A 20,333-nucleotide genomic window follows, 5' to 3' on the forward strand; every position below is an offset into this window, starting at 1 on the left:
CGCAATGGATGACTGGGCTTCCGGCACTTGCTGTGAGCAGCACTGGGTGATGGATGGAAATGCTGAATCACTGTACTGTACACCTGGAACTAATCATACACTGTATGTTACCTAGAGTTTAAATAAAAACTTCAAAGTTCTACTGTAATTTGCTAGAGTCACCTAGTTCCTTGTAATGTCCCCCTCGATTCTTCCTACGCTTAATTTTGATGGCATCTCATAGCTCACACATAAAACAGGAATATTTCATTCATGACCTCCAAGAATACTGATGAAGGAAGTGAGAAGAAATGAACTGGATAACGCAGGAGGAATATACAGCCTCACAAAGTTTGGAAAATAATAGAACAAGTTACACTGTGGAAAGAGCCAGTACATTTCTGGAGAAAGCACAGGACACGAAAGGGCAACCCTTCACGTTTGCTGTTTACTCCGTCACCGTAACATCGGTGGAGCTACCGTGTTCTTGGTCCTTCCAGACGTGGCCACTGCCTGGCGCTTGGAGACCGACGAGTTAATTCCCCAGGCCTGAGCTGGCCTGTGGCTGGACCAGCTGCTACAAACGCGCAGTGATGCCAGCGCCTAGCCCAGATCTTGGGACATGCTCTGCACTCAGACATGTTTGCAGATGAACAAATGAACACGGTGTCAGGTAGTGTATGTCAGGTTTTTATTTTTTTAGATAATATTTTTCATTCATTCATTCACTCACTCATTAAAGAGAGAGAGCAAGCAAGCGAGTGCCTGCTTGCAGGCCTCTACATGCCTGTGAGCAGAGGGAGAGAGAAAGTCCAGCAGACTCCCTGCTGACTGCAGAGCCCAACTCAGGGCCCCATGTCGTGACCCCGAGATTGTGACCTGAGCCAAAATAAATCAGAAGCTTAACTGAATGAGCCACCCAGGTGCCCCTGTCAGGGTTATTACTGATGTGCTATGGTGTTGGCCTGGGTCCAGGGGGTGTTTGTGCGCATCTCCAAGCACGTGGCCCAAGCTGGATCTCATCCACCCTAGATCCACGTAATATATACAGATGTTGTTTGCTTTTAGGCCACACGAAAATACCTAATGTGTAAGATGGAAAGATATTCAAGGCGTGCCTTCTTTATAGGACTTTAACCTACTGGCAGACCAAAAGCTCAGCACTCATCTGCTCTTACCAGGCTGGTTATGGAGTTTCAAAGTCCACTTGGAGGCAAGTTCAACACTTTCAGTTCTTTAGGAAAACAAATGGTGTAGGAGAACAAGGAATCCTTACCTTTAACTTACAGAAACCCAAAAGACGCTGGCATATCCCTGCTCATTCTACTCAAAGCTGTCTTTGGTTTCCAAATTTAAAAATTTTAAATCCATAATCTTTCAGAAGATTATTTTGGGCATCCTCTGGCTAAGTGGGGGGAAAAAAGGCAAAGCCCTTCACCACAGAAAAGCTGTAAGGCGAGGATAGGGCTCAGGCACCGGACAACAGGTGTTAAGGAAAGCACGCCTGGACATGCACACAAAGAACTGACCAGCAAAGACATCGAGGACATGATTGCTACGTTTAATTCAATGGTTATACCCAATCCTGTTCTGTAAAAACAAAACACCCCTATCAAAACTACATTGTGATGTGAGTACAGGTTTCTCGTTTTTGATACAGCTCTAGAAAAAAGTTGGCACCAAATGCACATTAAAAAACGTTTTAAGGCTTAATGAAAATACGGACCAAGGATTCCAAAATGCAGCTTAGAGGTTGAGAACAGGATGCTGAGTTAATGAACCTTCCAAATACAGGCAGTCCCCGGTGTATCGAGCATTTCCCAAATATAAATGGCCACGTCCATCGGGCTCACAGGAGTAGAAGTCCTCTCCTGCTTCTCTGTGACCAGGCTACCAGACACCTAAACCCACTTCTACAGCCCCAGGGAGGGAAGGGCAGGGAGAGCAGGAAGGGAGGGCACCCATCTGTACTGCACAGAGGCTCCTGCTCAGTTCCCCTGTGCCTCCATCCCTACTTCTGCTCCCCACTTCCACCCAAGATCCCTGCTATGGACAGAACGAGGGAGCTCTTCCTCTCACTGGGTGGAGAGCGAGTGCAGGGGTGAAGCCACGGGAACCAGCACTACGACCGCAGCGTTCTTGGCAATTCAGCCTGGTGTTCACATATCAGTCTCTTGAATGTTAAAAACCACAAGACAGTCATAAGCGGTAGTTCATTTTTACCATTAGGACATCGTGTTAAGCAAAAGTTAGTGTGTTTGGGCTTAAACCCTAACTACCATTAATGACTTTTTCTAATGGGGAAAAAAATGTTCTGAATTCCAAACTTTCCTATAAATGACCATTTGCAGGGTGCAGACAGGACTTGAGAGTCACATGGAATGAGTTTCTTGCCTCCCAAGTGAACCGGGCAGTGGAAAGGAGGAAAAGTCTTTGGTTGACAAAGCCACGTGCAGATCCCCCCAGCGTGCCAGGTGTGAAAGGTGGAGTTCGGCAGGCAGCTCCAGCAGGCACTTAAGTGACTAAGCCACTGTGGGTGTGATGAAACGCAGCGCTGTTGCTTTTCTAAATTTCTGTAATGATGCAGGTATTCTTAGTACCTGGCACTGGCTTTGTAGGCACTCATACCAAGAGGCACCCCCACCCAAAGCCTGTGCCCTTGGTCCAATGTGAGGTGTGAGGACAGAGACGGTAGCCCTGTAGGTGCTAACTGGGAGAACCTTCGCCTGAGGGAACCGAGGCAACAGGACCCTGGCCAGCCTGTTATCTCTGCCGGCAAGTATCAGGGAATAGGCCAGTTGGGACTTGGATGTCAAACTACTTTCTGGCCCCAGGTCTCCAGGTCTCTTCTGGAAACTGAGAGGTTCTGCAAAGCTTTAGAAAGAGCAGCTAAGCAAACTTTTTTCCTCCTGGTTGTACCTGAGCAACTGACTATTTCCTAGAAAGGTGCGAGAAACAAGGCAGAGTCAAGAGTCACTTAAGTAAAGCTGGTATTTTAGGAAAGCTCTTTAGATAATATTAAGGATTCAACCCTAAGAAGCATCGCTCCTTCCCACTGTCAACAGGAGTAAAGATGTATGGAGGACTTAGGTAACCCCACGGCCTGGATGCATGTGGGAGGTTCTGTAGCTGCAGGAGTCAGGGGGCTCGCCAAAAGGAAGAGCCATGGCTGGAGAAGGGAGCTGCCCGCATCCCTGGAGCCAGGCACGGGCCTAGACTGGAGGCCGCCAAGGAAAAGAGGGAAGAATTCACGGCCAAATCAGCCTGGGGATGAATGGCCTGAATCCTATGTAAGGTCTGGCCAAGCTGGCAGATGGCAGAAACGGAGCACCTCAGAGGATCAGGGCACAAAATCTTTCCGTAAAGCATGAGACTGAGAATGACTTTTTGGTTTTTGTGGACAGCTGCCGAGGACCAGCAACCGAGGTGGCTCAGGAAGCGTGCAGAGCGACACATGGGGGCTGACCGCAAAGGAGGCAGCAGGGGCCCACGGCAGCCGGCCCGGGGACAGGGACGGTCCCGCGGTGAACGGGGTGAGGACCCAAGGGGCCAGCCAGAGACCCCTGGTCCCCACCAGCAGTATTTTGGCCTGTGCCTCACTCCTCCACCGCCAGCAACACACAGGCTGTTTTTTATTTTCTTGCCAAGACTTCAAGTTTAAACTCTGCTACCGTGTCGGTGATTCCTGGACCCCAGGCAACCAGTGGTGTGTTGGTGTGGCGAGACTGTGGGCAGCCCCACGTCCCTGGGCCTCAGCGCCGTTGGGTGCCACCTGCCCCCACGCCCCTCACACAGTCCCGTCACATCTGCAGTTACCAGTGAGTCCCATTTCATCCCCACCGAGAGGTCTCTTGGCAGTCTGCACGGTGAGGTCCTCCGCGGCTGTGATGGCAGCAGAGCCCGAGCGGCACCCCCAGATACACAGCAGACCCTCTCCCCACCGGGCTCCTGTGGACTAAAAGAAACTATAGTATCTGAAATCCTATCTCTTCGGTTTCTCGACTGGCTACAGGGGAAGCAGCAGCCTCTCCTAGTAGAAGGAGATACTGGATTTGCCTCCAGGTGGGTTGAGGACTTTGTTGTGAGAACGAGGCCTTGGGCCCAGCCTGGGCTCGTGGCTGTCACCTGTGGGCATGGGCTGCTGGGCGCGGCCTCCTTCTCCAGGGCCTCCCTTCTCACCAGGCTCTTCTCTGGGTGACGTGCTCGTTGCGGCTGTGGGACAAAGTCACATGCCATGCCGTTACAGGCCACCCATGGACCAAACAGGCTGGCTGGCCGGTCACGATGGGAAAAGAGAGCACCCAGAAAGGCTACCATCTTGTTCCAAGAAGCCTTTGATTAGCAGAGATCGTTCCTGAAGTAGGCACAAACCTGGGCCTTCATACTATAATGTCCCGAATAAATTCCTGAGTAAGTTATTTCTTTACACTGCTTGGACCCCATTCCCCTTTCTTCGACATCAAGGATAAATAAACTTTCTCAAATTGAACACACAAAGAAGAGGGAGCTCACCTTATCTGGGGATCCAGCAAGGTGATTGATGCAAGGCTTGCTGACCCTCGCACTCGGACTTTCTAGATAAAGGAATGCCCCCTGCCCAGTGCGAGGTGGGGCTCCGAGGCAGCACCCCTGCCCTGGGTGGGCCTCATGGTCTCCCTTCTCACTTTGCGGCTCTCTTGCTCTGCCCACCCCCCCCCCCCCGCCCCCCGCCGGCCCTGCTCTTCTGCATCAGTACAGCCTGGGCTGCACTTGCTCGGATTCATTAAAGGCTCCAGAGCCCTGCCCTTCACTACATGAGATCAGCTTCCAGAAGGGGAGCCCTGGCCGTCGACCTAGGCTGACCTTCAATGCTTAGCGAGCGGCTGGAGGAGACCAGCTGGCAAATTTTCTACCTGAAATAACAGCCCATTTCCCTGGCCTTCTTCAAATACTAGGTATCCTCTTGGCAACACACATGACCTTGCTTCTTTTTGTCCGCAGGCCTGGAAGGGTCACGGAATATTCCCTCTCACCCTTGGGGCTGCACCAGCAACTCTCCCAGCGCAGGAGCACCCTGAAGAAGGGACACAAAATAGCAGCTCACCTGTAGGGGCCGATTTGGGGTCTTCTCCTTCACACAAGAGCACGTGGTCCTGCAATAAGGCAAAGCCTAGGTCAGCACATGATTCAGACATTTTACCCTCATTCAAATGGATAAGGACAATCAGGGCACAAAGGGGTTTATTTTTAAATTTTAAACATGTTTTTTTTTTTTACTGTGGAGAATTTTCACCATGAGCAAAGTGGAGGAAGCAGTGCCATGAACACCCTGCAGCCTGCAGCAGCAGCAGCTGACTCACCGCCATCAGACCTCAGCCACACACGTCCAACCAGGGTCCCTCCACCCTTTGGGAGATTATTTTTTAAAGCAAATCCCAGATATTTCAATCACCCACAAATATTCCAAGTAAATGGCTTTTAAAACTGTCCTTTAGGGGCACCTGGGTGGATCAGACGGCTAAGTGCCTGACTCTCGATTTCAGCTCAGGTCATGATCTCCAGGTCGTGTGTGGGATTGAGCCCCACATCCCACTCCCTGCTGAGTGGGGAGCCTGCTTCTTCCTCTCCCTCTGCACCTCCCTGTGCGCATGCATGTACTGTTTCTCTCAAATAAATAAGTAAATAAAATCTTTAGGAAAAAAAAAATTCTTTAAAAAAAAAACCCATAACCGTAATAGCACCTTCACAACTGTGAAACTAAATGACACCTTAAGAGCCTAACACCTGGTCAAATTATCAAACAGAACTGTGTTTTCACGGTTCATCCATGAACCAGGTGCATCTTTATTCCTCCTCATGGCCGGTAACATCCCATTATATGTGTGTAACATATTGTTTATTCATTCACCTATTGGTGGACACTGGTTGCTTCTGCCTTTTGGCTACTGTGAATAATGCTATTAAAACAGGTGTAGGGGATCCCCGGGTGGCTCAGCGGTTTAGCACCTGCCTTCAGCCCAGGGCGTGATCCTGGAGTCCCGGGATCAAGTCCCACATCGGGCTCCCTGCATGGAGCCTGCTTCTCCCTCTGCCTGTGTCTCTGCCTCTCTGTGTCTCTCGTGAATAAATAAATAAAATCTTTAAAACAAAACAAAACAGGTATAAAAGTTACCTGTTTGAATGACTGTCTTCAACATTTTGGGCCGTACACTTAAGAGTGAAGTGACAGGATCATATGGTAAGTTCTGGGTCACCTACTTCGGACACTGTCCACTGTCTCCCTCTGGGGGTGCATCACTTTGCACTCCCAACAGCAATGTCAGCTCAACTTTACTGGTTGTTTTGTGCAAAGAGGAATCTCATTGTGGTTTTGACTTGCATTTCCCCCAAACATCTAAGAATGCTGAGCATCTTCTCCTATGTTTATTGACCGTTTGTATGTCTTTGGGGAAATGTCCATTCGAGTCCTTTCTTCATTTTTGAATCTGGCTGTCATTTTGTTGCTAAGCTTTGTGAATTCCTTACATGTTTTGGAGAATAAGCCTTTATCAGTAATAGCATTAGTTTTTTTTTGTTTTGTTTTGTTTTTTTATTCATGAGAACATACAGAGAGGCAGAGACACAGGCAGAGGGAGAAGCAGGCTCTCTGTGGGGAGCCCAATGCAGGACTCAATCCCAGGACCCCGGGATCACATCCTTAGCCAAAGGCAGACACTCAACCAGTGAGCCACCCAGGCACCCCAGATGATAGGATTTTTAAGTATTCTCTTCCATTCTGTGGGCTATCTTTTCACTTTTTTTTTTTTTTTTTGTCTTTTCACTCTTGATACTATCTTTTGATGCACTTAAGTTTTGAAAATGTTTTTGTTAGAGATTTTTTTAGTCATCTGTATACCCACCGTGGGGCTCAAACTCACAACCCTAAGATCAAGAGTCTCATGTTCCACCACCTGAGCTAGCCAGGCAACCCCAAAGTTTTAAATTTCAACGAAGTACACTTTATTTATTTAAATTTTGTTGCCTATGTCCTGGTGTCAACCACTGCCAAAACCACTTCAAGACTGTGAAGAATCAGGGTGCCTGGCTGGTTCTGTCGGTGGAGCGTGTCAACTCTTGATCTCAAGGGTCGTGAGTTTGAGCCCCACATTGGGCATAGAGATTACTTAAAATCTTAAAAAAAACAAAAAAACAAAACAAAACAAAAATCAGAAAAAGATTGTAAAGATTTGTCCATTTCTTCTAAGAATCTTAGGAGGCCTTAAATTACATCTTTGATCTATTTGTATTGACTTCTATATACTGTGTTAACTGAGGGTCCACCTTTACTCTCCAGCATGTGCAGATGCAGTTGTCCCGGAGCCACTGGTATAAGAGACGAGGAGGTCCTTCCCCCATAAAGTGATCCAGGCCCCCTTGTGGAAGTACTAACTGCACAAAGGTGTGCAGGTTTATTTGCTGGCTCTTCATTCTACTCCGGGGGACTGGAGGTCTGCCCTTAGGCCAGCACTACACTGTCTGGACTGAAACTCTGTAGTGATTCTGAGACTGGGAAGTGAGAAGCCTCCAAATCTGTTCTTCATTGTCATGCTGTCTGGCTAATATTCAGGGTCCCCTGAGATTCCCTATAAATTTTAGGATAGGTCTTTCCATTTTTTTTTTTTTTTTCAAGAAAAATACAATCAAACCAAACTAAACCAAATGGTTGGGACTTTGGTAGGGACTGTATTCTTTTTTCCCTTGGGGGTGGGGTGTAGAGAATCTCAAGCAGACTCCCTGCTGAGCGTAGACCCTGATGCAGGGCTCCATCTCACAACCCTGAGATCATGAACTGAGCCAAACTGAAGACTTGGACACTTAACTGAGCCACCCAGGCGCTGATAGGAAATCTATTCAAAAATCCCTTTTTAATCATCAGGATTACTGAATGCCCTCTAGTGATTGCTATGACAAGTCCTCTATTTTGCATTACTCTGAGTCCCAGTGACATCAATTAATATGAGGTATGGTCTGATTTGGGCTTGATTTTTCAACGACAAAAAAATTTTTTTTAAGATTTTATTTATTTATTAACGAGAGACACAGAGAGAGGGAGGCAGAGACACAGGCAGAGGGAGAAGCAGGCTCCACGCAGGGAGCCCGATGTGGGACACAATCCTGGGACTTGAGGATCACGCCCTGGACCGAAGGCAGGCGCTCAACCACTGAGCCACCCCAGCGTCCCTTTCAACAAGAATTTAAAGGTGGTCTACAATGTTTCATAAGGAGGTTATTTTTGGTTGTCCCTTGTTTTGTGATGTTAACCGATACTGAGATACAAGATTTCATTAAAGTCAGCAAAATGATTATACGTGAACTGTTACTCCTTCTTCATTTCTGGCTGAAAGGAAAGTTGCTTCAGCAGTAGCCCCCCTGGGGCGTAGCTCATGTAGAGACACTGGCTGGTGCCACACTCTGTCTCCTGCCATTCTCCAACCAAATTAGACTTTTTTTTTTTTAGGATTTTATTCATTCATTCATGAGAGACACAGAGAGAGAGGCAGAGACACAGGCAGAGGGAGAAGCAGGCTCCGTGCAGGAAGCCCGACGCAGGACGTGATCCCGTGATCATGCCCTGGGCCAAAGGCAGGCGCTAAACCGCTGAGCCACTTAGGTACCCCAAATTAGACTTTAAAAAATATTATTATAAACCCAAGAAATCTAAATACCAGCTGAATTTTAATCCAATGCAGTTATTGTACTCAGTGATGACCATTAAAAGCAGTGAAATTTTCGAATAGCCTCAGTGCCCTGGGGCAGAGTGGAGCAGCAGCCCACGGGCAGGGGGCGCATTTCTCCGTGGACTCAGGGGGGCTGTGGAACCACCACAAAGACCGCACTCAGCAAAATCTGCGCTGGCCACTCAGCCTCTTCCTGGTAACACCCACACCTACCTGTGAGCCTTTTCAAAGAGTCATTAGCTCAATTTTTGTTTCTCTTACTTTCACAATTGCTACCTGAATGTAGCCAATACCTTGGGTTTGTTTGGGTGTGCCAACGGTGAGGTGGCAGCCACGGGGGACCCAAAAATGTCACTGGTCTTCCCACCAGGTGGGTTCAGACGCTGTCGAGTCTGCACAGGTGTGGATTCGTCAAAGATACCACTTCCTTTCCCCCCTGCAGAAACAATTACACACAGTGAGCAACCCACAACAGCCACCTGGCACCACCCTCCACCTTCACTACTTCAGGGACCTGCCGTCATGGGACACCCAGTGCCAGTCCCCAGCTGAGGCCAACAAGGAGGGGGTGATGACGTTGGTGAGGGTTCCTAAAGACCTATGTCTTTATCAGGGGCCTGCTGGGACCTTCATTCCTGGGCTGGGCCCTAGAGGCAAGACGGTAAGATGGCATAGAACAGCATTTCCCATTTAGACTTCCTTAACCTTGAACTTGTGCTGTCCTGTTAAAGACTCGTCTTCATTAAACCCATGAAAAATTCTTTATGTTCAAAGCAAACAATTCCATTTTTAGGTCAGATAGATAGAACTGAATTTAACAACACGCCATACTCAAGGCAGACCTGTAATCTGGAAAATAACACCATTAGTCATTCTTCTGACCTCATTCTGGCCGGAACTCCCAGTGACAAATAGATATGTCAGCAAATTATGGACACTTAACATCCTACATGCAGCTCTAGGTGATGCGATGAGTCGTAACGAAAACATGCTTCTGACAAGTAACTTCTCATGAGCTGATGATTCTGGCCAGACATCAAGGTCCACGCCCGGACTCCTCTGTTAGGCAGAAAGACGGCTGCCGCACACCACGAGCTGGCCGCGTCTCTGCTTGGCAAATGCCAGTGCCTTTCCCCAGAGAGCTGTGTTACTGGAGGTGGGCCGCCACTCGTGGCCCTGGGACACCGAGGACTCACAATCTCAGAGGCGGAAAGAAAGGTGTGTTGCGCTAAGGGGCGGGCCGACCACACAACTTCCTTGGCCTCTCTGTGCCCCCAGATGCTCAACTGTCAAACGGGCAAAACAGAAGGACGAGCTTCACTGGTCCCTTCAATGGCTCACAGCAGCTCAGGCATCAGGTGCCTAGAACACTGCCAGGGACATAAATGCTCAATAGACGTTCACTCTACTTTCCTCGTAGTGATAAGGGAACTCTCCAAGACAGATACACCGCTCGGTGAAAAGAGGCACGAAACCATCTACACAGGGTGCGAAGTTTTGATGTACATTGAGGGGTCACCATCCACCCCCACCTCGGTCCCAGAATGCGGCTCCCTATATGGGCCGTGAGCACAGGACAAGGGACTGATGGGCTGTGGGACTCAACACTGCTTAGCATGTCCTTTCTCAGAGCTTTCATCTTTACTTACTCTTTTCAAGAACCCACATGGAAAGCAGTCACTTCCTGGCTACAATCGCCCAGGCCACTAACAAACACAACGTGCATGACTAGACCCTGTGGGCTCCCCGGGGAAGGACTCGAGCTCTTGCTGGCTGTCACACCCATCGTAAGGGTGCCTGCAGCTGGAGTGGCCCCGGGGATGCAGTTTCCTGGGGACGTGGAGGAGTGCAAGCCCAGTGAAGACCGGAACAGAGCGCAGGAAGCAGCACTTTTGGGGGTGGAGAACAGGCCAAGAATGTGTGAGGCTGCCTGTGCCCGAGATGCACGCACGCCCTGTCATGTTGATGCCCACAAGCCGCCCGCCGCCCCGGGGGCTGCAGACGCCCACACTGCACGGTGCTGGGCTGCCAGGTGAAGCCCCTGTGCAGTCCCTTGCTGACTCTGAGCCTAGACACGTGGCCCAAACCTCCTGGCTTCATCTATCAACCCTAAGGAGGCCACAAGGAGCAAGAGTACTGACCCAGGGCCACTGGTGAGATAAGCAAGTTAATCCATGTCAAGCAGGCAGAGGGTGCTGGGCACAATGAGCCCTCAATGATGCTGCAGGGCTGCCATCAGCAAAAATGTCTCCACCACAAACTGGGGAAAGCATTCCATCCATACTGTGCTGTTTCCGGTTGTACAACAAAGGCTTAATTCTTTTAAAAATGCTCATTCAGGGCAGCCAGGGTTGCTCAGTGGTTGAGCATCTGCCTTCAGCCCAGGGCGTGATCCTGGAGACCAGGGATCAAGTCCCGCATCAGGCTCCCTGCATGGAGCCTGTGTCTCTCTGCCTCTTTCTTTTTGTGTCTCTCATGAATAAATAAAGAAAATCTTAAAAAAAAAAAAAAAAACTCATTCAGTGTTTTGAAAAATGAAACATAAAAGTAACTCAATTTAAAGTTTTTGGCTAAAAAAATTTAAAAAAATAAAGTTTTTGGCTAAAGACACTGCTCATCAAAAAACGGTCTTTAAATTCTGAAACATAACAAATGTTTCTAAGATATAATAATCACAAATAACAACATCCAGGTAACTACCACCTGGAAGGTACAGAGCAAGACTGGCTTCCAGAACCTTGGGTGTCCTTCCTCACACCCCAGGTCACCAAACACCTGCATTTCCTGGAGACCGTAAACTTTTTTACTGGGTGTATATCGAACTCTGAACAACGGAGCTCTATTTCTGCACTTTATAAAACGGAATCACCCTGCATGTCTATTAGTCAGCATTTTACCAGAAAGATGAACTCAGCTTTGAAGAAGGAAAAGGTGCTTGATTTCAGCCATAAAGATAAATTCAAGATTTGCTTTTTAAAGAGATTTATTGGGGATCCCTGAGCCCTGGGTGGCTCAGTGGTTTAGCACCTGCCTTTGGCCCAGGGCGTGATCCTGGTGTCCTGGGATCAAGTCCCACATCGGGCTCCCTGCATGGAACCTGCTTCTCCCTCTGCTTGTGTCTTTGCCTCTCTCTGTGTCTCTCATGAATGAATAAATAAAATCTTAAAAAAAAAAAAAAAAAAACAGATTTATTTACATCAGAGCGTGAGCGCATGCATGTAACTGGGAGAGGCACAGGGAGAGAATCTCAAGCAGACTCCATGCTGAATGCAGAACCCAATGTGGGGCTCGATCCATGACCCCGAGATCATGATCTGAGCTGAAATCAAGGTCAGACACCTAACTGACAGATCCACTCAGGTGCCTGTAAGATAGGCTTTTTTCAGAACAAAAATGCAAGATAGACACCCTGCTGGCAAAGCAGTGAGCACTGGGCCCTCTTACGACCAGTCAAGAGTGTCCACAAACATTTTAAGCTAATCCAGCAATTCCATTTTGAAACACTTTTCCCAACTCATTCTTCAGGTCTAAGTTAAGAGCGTGAGCTCTGGAGTCAGGCAAGCTGGGATCCAAGGGCTGACTGTGCCACACCTGGGTGTGAGCTCTGGGGATGGCAGTGAATCTCCCTGGGGCCCCACCCACCTCCTCCGAGTGCAGACGGGACCCAACGAATATATGGAAAGCAGTGAGCACAGCCCCTGGCAAATACCAAACTGTCCCCACATCTCAACCACCAGTTAGAATAGGGAGTACACTGTGGGGTAGACGTGAGCCAGGAACCAGCAGGGCCCACCCGTGAAGGGTAAAGAACCACTGCGCATGACAATCCTTGGCTAATGCCCATCACACCCTCTGTCCTGGACACATTTCTCAACCAGGCCCTCTCAGCGGAGGGTAGGAGTCAGGTCAGCTGCAGGGGGAGCACACTGGAAGTTGCCCCTTTCAGCCGTCCCTTGAGAATCCGTCCCAGCTGCAGGGGGAGCACACTGGAAGTTGCCCCTTTCAGCTGTCCCTTGAGAATCTGTCCCAGATGGTCTTCTTTTCTTTTTTCTTTTCTTTTTTTTTCTTTTCTTTTCTTTCCTTTCCTTTCTTTCCTTCCTTCCTTCTCTCCTTCCTTCCTTCCTTCCTTCAAGATTTTATTTATTTATTCATGAGACACACAGAGAGAGGCAGAGACATAGGCAGAGGGAGAAGTAGGACCCCCACAAGGAGCCAAAAGCGGGACTCAATGCTGGACCCAGGGTCACACCCTGAGCCAACTGCTGAGCTACCCAGATGTCCCATCACAGATCGTTTTCAAAGAGCACTTGGCAGGACAGAAAACAGACCCCAAACAATAGCGCCAGGAGAAGCAGGAACCGAGTTCTGGCGGTCGTCACCACATCTTGTGACCACGCGCTACATAGAAGCACGCTCTCTCTCTCTGGTCATGAGAGGCCCAGGCTGTCCGCTGGGGAACCACAGGAGGCTGGGGGTCTGCAAAGTGGCACCACCCCCAAACTGCCATACATTCCAGGGACCTGGACACCCCAGGGGCAGCTCCAGACACCCTGTTGAGCCAGCAGCCCGTTACAGGTACGCGGGCTAACGGACTGTGCCTCTTCTGCTATCGGTGATACGAAAGATGTGCAGGGCTGACCACTCCAGCCCCACACCTGTACGCTAGAAACCACGAGAGTATTACTTTTAAGAACCACCTGTTGCAGGGCAGCCCTGGTGGCACAGCGGTTTAGCACCGCCTGCAGCCCAGGGCATGATCCTGGAGGCCTGGGATCGAGTCCCACGTCGGGATATTTGCACCCAGAACTACAGCAAGGTAGGTAAGGAGCAGTCCTAGCTTTGGTGATGATGGGTTTATTATCTGCCTGGAATACTGACTCCTGCGTCTGGCCTCTCAAAATCTTTAAGGATGGACAAACCTAGGTTTCCCTCTGGGATAGATAAAGGAGAGAGCTCCTTAGGTAACTATCACCATTTGGTCACTCAACTGGATAGTCTATCAGCCAAAAAAAGATTTTTTTAAGACTGTTTCCCATTGTGACTACTGGAAGTGGGATCAGCATTAAAGAACTATACGGACTGAGTTATCCTTTTTAGAGTTTCAATCCCATGGACTATTTGATTCAAAATACTCTAAGAAAAAAAAATTTAATTTATTTTATTTATTTATTCATGAAAGACACAGAGAGAGAGGCAGAGACACAGGCAGAGGGAGAAGCAGGCTCCATGCAGGGAGCCTGATGCGGGACTTGATCCTGCGTCTCCAGGATCACACCCTGGGCTGAAGGCAGGAGCCAAACCGCTGAGCCACCCAGGTGTCTCATGAAAAATGTTTATATGCACAACTTACACAAAGTTTGTGGAATCGCAAAGTGCCTGTGGGAAACTTGGGAGAGCCTCCCTGGTGGATACCAGAATCCCATCATCTGTCTCTGTTTCCTTAGTGCCTGGACTCAGCCAGGATCTGCCGACATAGGAAGTCATTCAAGAATGACTGAGCTGGGGGCGCCTTGGTGGCTCTTGATTTCTGCTCAAGTCATGATCTCAGGGTTGCGAGATCAAGCCCCACGTTGGCTTCTATGCTCAGCATGGAGTCTGCTTGAGATTCTCTAAGACAAATAAAACTTAGGAAAAAACAAAAAACAAAAAACAAAAAACAAGAATGACCAAGCCACCTTCAAGACAGCAAGTAAAAGTCAGAACAAGACCATCCTTACATTCTAGAACTCTGACAGCAAGGGATAACCTATGCCAGAAAATATGTGAAAGGGGTCAACGCAAAGAAATAAAAAATGTCATCAAAAGAGCAGCATAAAACAGAACAAGCAGAGGTGAAAGGATGGAGGATTCAGGGAGGCCCATACCTGGGGGATTGGTCCTCTTAGGGATGTTCTGAGGTTCTTCAGTTGGTCCAAAAATATTAGATGCCATCCTATTGGGCCTGCTTGAAGGAGCAGCTTCTTCTGGACTTCCAAAAAGATTGCTGGCCTCTCCTCCTGGGGGCTTCATGGCCCTGGGAGCACAGAGCAAGTGTGAGACACAGAGGGCTGATGAGGCTATCACCCGCCAGGCGGTCCGGCGCAACTACGCAGGGAACGTGTGCCTTCTCATGTCCACACCACGATTATTTAGCACTGGCAGGACTGTCTACAGCCAGCCACACAGCAAGCAAACTTCTCCACTGTCCTGAAAGTTCTCTTTGTCAACTGGGGTTAAGCCAAAACCCCTCTAGAAACATATATGCTTGGAAATTATTCCTGTGACCTCCTGCTATGTAAAATTAGTTTCCCTAAAACAATGTGGCAAACTGACCCACATTTACTAACTTTAATGCTGATTTTAATTAGTACACGAGTGTTTAATACTACAAACACACTCAGGCGCCTGGCCGGCTCAGTCGGTGGAGCGTGTGACTCTCCATCTCAGGATCGTGGGTTTGAGCCCCATGGTGGTTGTAGATAGAAGTTAAAAAATAGATTTAAAAAATTAAGACAATACCATAAACACATTCAGAACATCTGCTAAAAGCTTACTATCTGTGTCCACCCTTCCATGGGCCTTACACAGCAACCCTCTAGGGGAGCCAGTATTTCCATGGATGATGAACCTGAGACAAAGAAGCATCACTAGAAACGTGATGTAGGAAGTAGCAGAACCAGAACACAAACCCAGGCAGTCTGGCTCCAGAGCTCAGACTACACCCTCCGGCTTCTCCTAAAGGCCTCTTGAGAAAACAAGGGTCAGGACTGATGTGCAGAATCCACACAGGGAGAGCCATCTCCCGTCCTCGAGTCCCCTGACAACAGCAATCACAAAGGTCAGAGGGCACACCTGCTGGCACCTTTTTTTTTTTTTTTAGGATTTTATTTATTCATAGAGACAGAGAGAGAGAGAGAGAGAGAGAGGCAGAGACACAGGCAGAGGGAGAAGCAGGCATCATACAGAGAGCCTGACAGACTCGATCCAGGGTCTTCAGGATCACGCCCTGGGCTGCAGGCGGCGCTAAACCGCTGCGCCACCGGGGCTGCCCTAGCACCACTCTTCACACCGACACATGTGCAGCAGGTGCCATGTGCACCCCAAGACCTCTCAGGCAGCCACAGCAGCACCTACCCCAAATCTTGACTGGGGGAGATCGCCATGCACCCCTTGGAGGTCCACAGGAAACACTCTGCAAGTGGAAGACCAGGACCCTAAGTCACTTTTTTTTTTTTCTGAGTCACTTTTTATTGCCATAACCGAAGAATTTGTTTGTCACAGAGCTTGCCCCGACACCCCAGGGCTTCAGACTACACCAGCACAGCAATCACAGGCCGGGGCCCCGTGCATCTTTTCAGAATACCCACAGAGATCTTTAAAATTTTTCAACTGGTCCTTCCTGGGGCCTCAGCAACAGGGCTGGCTGGGACTGCAGACACAGAGACGGACTTCCAGATGCAGAGCTCCACATCACGTGAAAGCCACGACACCGCACAAACGCTGCCCACGACTGTTCACAAGAAGAACAGGGCATCTGAAATGTTTCCAGTTTCCTCAAAACAACCAGAAAGGGAGTCGATCATTCGTTGTAATTTAAGGCGAAGGGGGTTGTCAGGCTCTCTGGCTGCAAACCAGGCCTGCAGAAGCACCTCTCCGCACTAGAGAGGGCAGACAGTGTGCCAGCCTAGCCCGGGCTCACCAACCACGAAGTCAGCTCAGGCTGGCAGGCTTCCCACACGGTGCCGGGTCCCTGGCTGCCGACTCAGCACTTAGTAGTTCCTCGATAATTTGACGAAGGAAAAAAGTCACCTCAGTTTGAGAAAAAGAATTAAAAAAAAAAAAAAGAAAAAAAAACCCACTAACCACACTTAAATTCACAAAGTATTAACAAGGGATCCCTGCGTGGCTCAGCGGTTGAGCATCTGCCTTCAGCCCACGGCGTGACCCCAGGGGTACCAGGATCGAGTACCACGTCGGGCTCCCTGCATGGAGCCTGCTTCTCCCTCTGCCTGTGTCTCTGCCTCTCTCTGTGTGGTCTCATGAATAAATAAATAAAATCTTAAAAACAAGTTATTAACAAGACCTCAGGTCACACATTTTGTTAGTGGCCACGGTAAGGCCAGCTGTCTTCTGCAACCATTTATAAATCACTGGTCACAGTGACAGTCTCCAGATTTGTAGCTGGCTACAGCAGGTCCGACACGCTTGGGACTCCACAGCCATCTCTTTGGAAAGGGGGGTGGGGATGTGTAATCTTCAGAACTGAACTGAATTTAACATCAAACCTCCTGCTGATTTAAAAATCCCTATTTTACACTTATTTGAAACATGGCTCTTTTAACCTTCCAGGTCCTGTTCCAATATGACGCTGACTTGTCCTGACTCAGAGCTCTTTAGGACTCATTCTGCATCCCTGCCATCTCCCGGTCCCCTCTGCCCTGCACCCTGGCTTCACTCTCAGCACAGGCCCTACGCACCCATTGCTGTAAGCCTGCATCTGACCCTGTGCACAGAAATATGGGTGAGAGCAAGTCCTGTGCCTGGAGCGGGGGTGGGGGGGGGGGTGGGCTGGGCCCTCTAGTGCTCCTATCAGTGATGCCACGGAGCGCTGAGTCTTACTGGAATTCCAGAGAACTCTGTGGAGGAGACACGGCCCAGTTTGTGGTCTCTGTGTGGGAAGGGTATCCTGAGGCAAAGGATGCAAACCAGGGTTATTGGAAATGACCAAATGTTAATTTGGAGTGGTGGAAATACAATGTTTATTACATTATTCTGTGTACTTTTCTGAATTTTACTTTATTTTTAAAGATTTGAGAGAGCGTGCACGTGCACATATACACACAGGGGTTGAGAGAGAAGCAGACTCCCCCACGGAGCAGGGAGCCTAATGCAGGGCTGGATCCCAGGACCCCGGGATCATGATCTGCGCTGAAGGCAGACGCTCAACCACTGAGCCACCTGGAATCCCTGAACTTTACTATATTTTACTTTGAAAACAAGGGAAGAAAAGTGGCAGCGAAGAAAGCTGTAGCAGATGGACCGCTGTGCATAATGGCCAAGCTACCTGGAAACGGACAGCAACACTTTCATCACAAATACAACGGGGTGGGTGCTAGGGTCTCCTGGCCTGTAGCAGTCATGCAAATCGCAGCGACTGCCCCAACAGGGTCTCAAATACGGGGACTAAGAGTCAGAGTTTTTTTTTTTTTTTTTTTTTTTTAATTTTATTTATTCACGAGAGACACACACACACAGAGAAGCAGAGACCCAGGCAGAGGGAGAAGCAGGCTCCATGCAGGGAACCCGATGCAGGACTCGATCCCGGGACCCCAGGATCACGCCCTGGACTGAAGGTGGTGCTAAACCGCTGGGCCACCCCGGCCCCCCAAAGAGGTTATTTTGATAGAAACAGAACCCACAATGGCTCAGTGTGGGCTTCACCAGGCTCCCGCTCAAGGGCGGTTACCACCAGGACACTGATTACAGGGAGGAGACGGGGGTACTAGTGAGCTCAGAACTTACAATGCTCTGAGCATTGGGGGGTTGCAGTTACATCCCCTTCTTCTCTACCCCTCAACATATGCTAATAAAGTCACAGAGTACACAAGAGGAGCCAGAAGCCTCATGACAAAGAAAAGCCACAGATACAGCTCAAGAGGACGATGGCACCAGCAGAGGCAGGGAAACAAAAGCCACTCTCACCTCTAGTTCCTGATCTTCCCTCCGAGAGCTGCTGCCTGTGTTTCAGAAAAGCTTTTGGGGACTGCTCAGACTTGGATAAATCCTTTACAGCTGAGGGATGACCTCAGACCAGGGATGGCTGAAGCATGATGCCTTTTGACAGTTCAAAGTCCCTTTAACACAAGATAACCCCTCAGCAAGAAAACAGAAGCTGCAGGGCCTTAAAAGCGGAAATCCTGGCCAGGCGATACTACAGCCACCCACCTGACTCCCTCCCTCAACAGCCAAATGTGATGTGAGGCCTTACAAGGCCTGTCCCGCGAACCAATTCCTTTAAGATGGCTGCTCAAACACAAACCGTCTGATGGATCCTAAGCAGAAGCTTCTAATTATGTTTACTCATCCAGCCCAGCAGAATGCTTTACTTCTTCAACCTCCTTTCTGTAATCCCCTCTCCAAAACCAGTCCCACAAAGCAGCGTGGGCTGTTACTTTAGAGCAAGGGCTCTGAAGCTCAGAGAGTCAACGTAACACCATCGTTAGGGCATTTATTCGTGAACTTCAGCGTTCTCTGGGCATCCGGTGCCAGGCCGTGTGGACAAACCGGATGAACCCAGAGGACAGGAGGGGGAGAGCGGGGCAGAGCCCCGCCCAGCTGGCGTGGGTGGTGCTCATCAGCGCTCACAGCACCAGCACCTGGATGCTTTCGGAGCGCTTGGCTTTGCATCTCCGGCCCTCATCAGTACACATCTGGACTCGTGTGACTGCTACTCATTGTTCCACGCTCTGATGACTAATTACTTAGGTGTGTTACTGAACGCTGACCTAGCCCCTCCAGACTTACAGGATTTGACTTACAACTGCAAGTCAAAGCAGTTCTTTCACTAATTAGCCACCCTACATGGTATTCACTCAACAGCTGTCACATACACAGTCTCTACTTTCAGGGCACGGCTAGGGGACAGAAGAGGATCACAGTAAAGAAAACTCACGGGCACCTAAGCCCCTCCCGATCTACAGAGTAAGGTGGCTCCTCCAGGGCCAAGGCAGACCTTCTCTCGAGCTCTGGCAATTCTAATTTCCCCGGGCAACCCACGGGCCGGTAGAAGTTAAGCTTGTCCGGGGTGTTGGAACCCAGTCCCAGCCTACAACCGGATTTCTGCTTCTATTACTTGCAGTTGGCTTGATTCTCCATTGGCAGTGGAGGGAGAACACCGCCTGGTCCCCAAACTATAGGACCAGGGTAGGGCACCACCTGGCCTAAGGGGGCCCCTGGCTACAGGGGGACCGGGATTAGGGGCGGGGGCTTCGGCCCCAGGGGGACTGGGGTTAGGGGCGGGGGCTGTGGCCACAGGGGGACTGGGGTTAGGGGCGGGGGCTCCGGCCCCAGGAGGACAGGACTTAGGGGCGGGGGCTGTGGCCACAGGGGTACCGGCGTCAGGGGAGGGGGCTCTGGGGTCAGGGGTGGGGGCTGCGGCCCAGGGGACCGGGACCCCGAGAGAGCGCCCAGGACGGCGACCCCCACGCGCGCCAGCACAGGGTCCCGGAGGGCGCGGCCGAGCACACACCCGCATGGTCCCCGGCTCCGGGCAGAGGAGGGGCGCGCTGGACGCGGAAGGAGAGGGGGCCCGGGGAGCCGCGCGGAGTGCGCGCCTCGGCCCCCGGCCCCCCCCGCCCTCCACGGCTCTTCCCGGCGCCCCCGCCGCCCCCGCCCCGACCCCGCCGAGCGCCCGCCCCTCGCACCGGGACCCGGAGGCCGCGGCTGTGAGGTCACCGCCCCCGCAACCCCCGCCACGTACCTGGAGCCGGCCCGGCCGCCCTCGGTCTCCGGGCCCCGGAACATGTCGCCCGCAGCCCGGCGCCTCCTCGCCCGCCGCGCGGCCTTTCCCGCCCGGCCCCACGCCGCCCGAGGCCCGCCCGCCCGCGCCCACTGGACGCCGGCGACGCCAGTCACGCGGCCGCAGCCTATCGCGGCGCCGGCCCCGCCCAGGCCCCCCCC

General features: G+C 50.4%; 1 protein-coding gene across 1 annotated transcript; it reads right to left on the minus strand.

Moving 5' to 3' along the window:
- Nucleotides 1–1,519: 1,519 nt before the first annotated feature.
- On the minus strand, nucleotides 1,520–20,269 carry JPT2 (Jupiter microtubule associated homolog 2). The gene is made up of 5 exons (XM_025417033.3): nucleotides 20,134–20,269; nucleotides 14,540–14,688; nucleotides 8,969–9,111; nucleotides 5,063–5,111; nucleotides 1,520–4,191 (listed from the first exon to the last, which is right to left on the minus strand). Exons 1-5 carry the CDS (start codon nucleotides 20,175–20,177, stop codon nucleotides 4,010–4,012), a joined length of 567 nt encoding a protein of 188 aa, XP_025272818.1. The 5' UTR covers nucleotides 20,178–20,269; the 3' UTR covers nucleotides 1,520–4,009.
- Between the last annotated feature and the right edge of the window lie 64 nt (nucleotides 20,270–20,333).

The sequence above is a fragment of the Canis lupus genome, chromosome 6, assembly GCF_003254725.2.
Source record: "Canis lupus dingo isolate Sandy chromosome 6, ASM325472v2, whole genome shotgun sequence".
NCBI lineage: Eukaryota > Metazoa > Chordata > Mammalia > Carnivora > Canidae > Canis > Canis lupus.

Bases quoted from the DNA above. Each gene is read 5' to 3' on its own strand.
- JPT2 (XM_025417033.3), bottom strand. From the start codon at position 20,177: ATGTTCCGGGGCCCGGAGACCGAGGGCGGCCGGGCCGGCTCCAG. The intron at 5,112-8,968 runs GTATTGGCTACA...GCCTTATTGCAG, and splicing joins CACACCCAAACAAACCCAAG to GACCACGTGCTCTTGTGTGA. The intron at 4,192-5,062 runs GTGAGCTGCTAT...TTTGTCCCACAG, and splicing joins CCCCAAATCGGCCCCTACAG to CCGCAACGAGCACGTCACCC.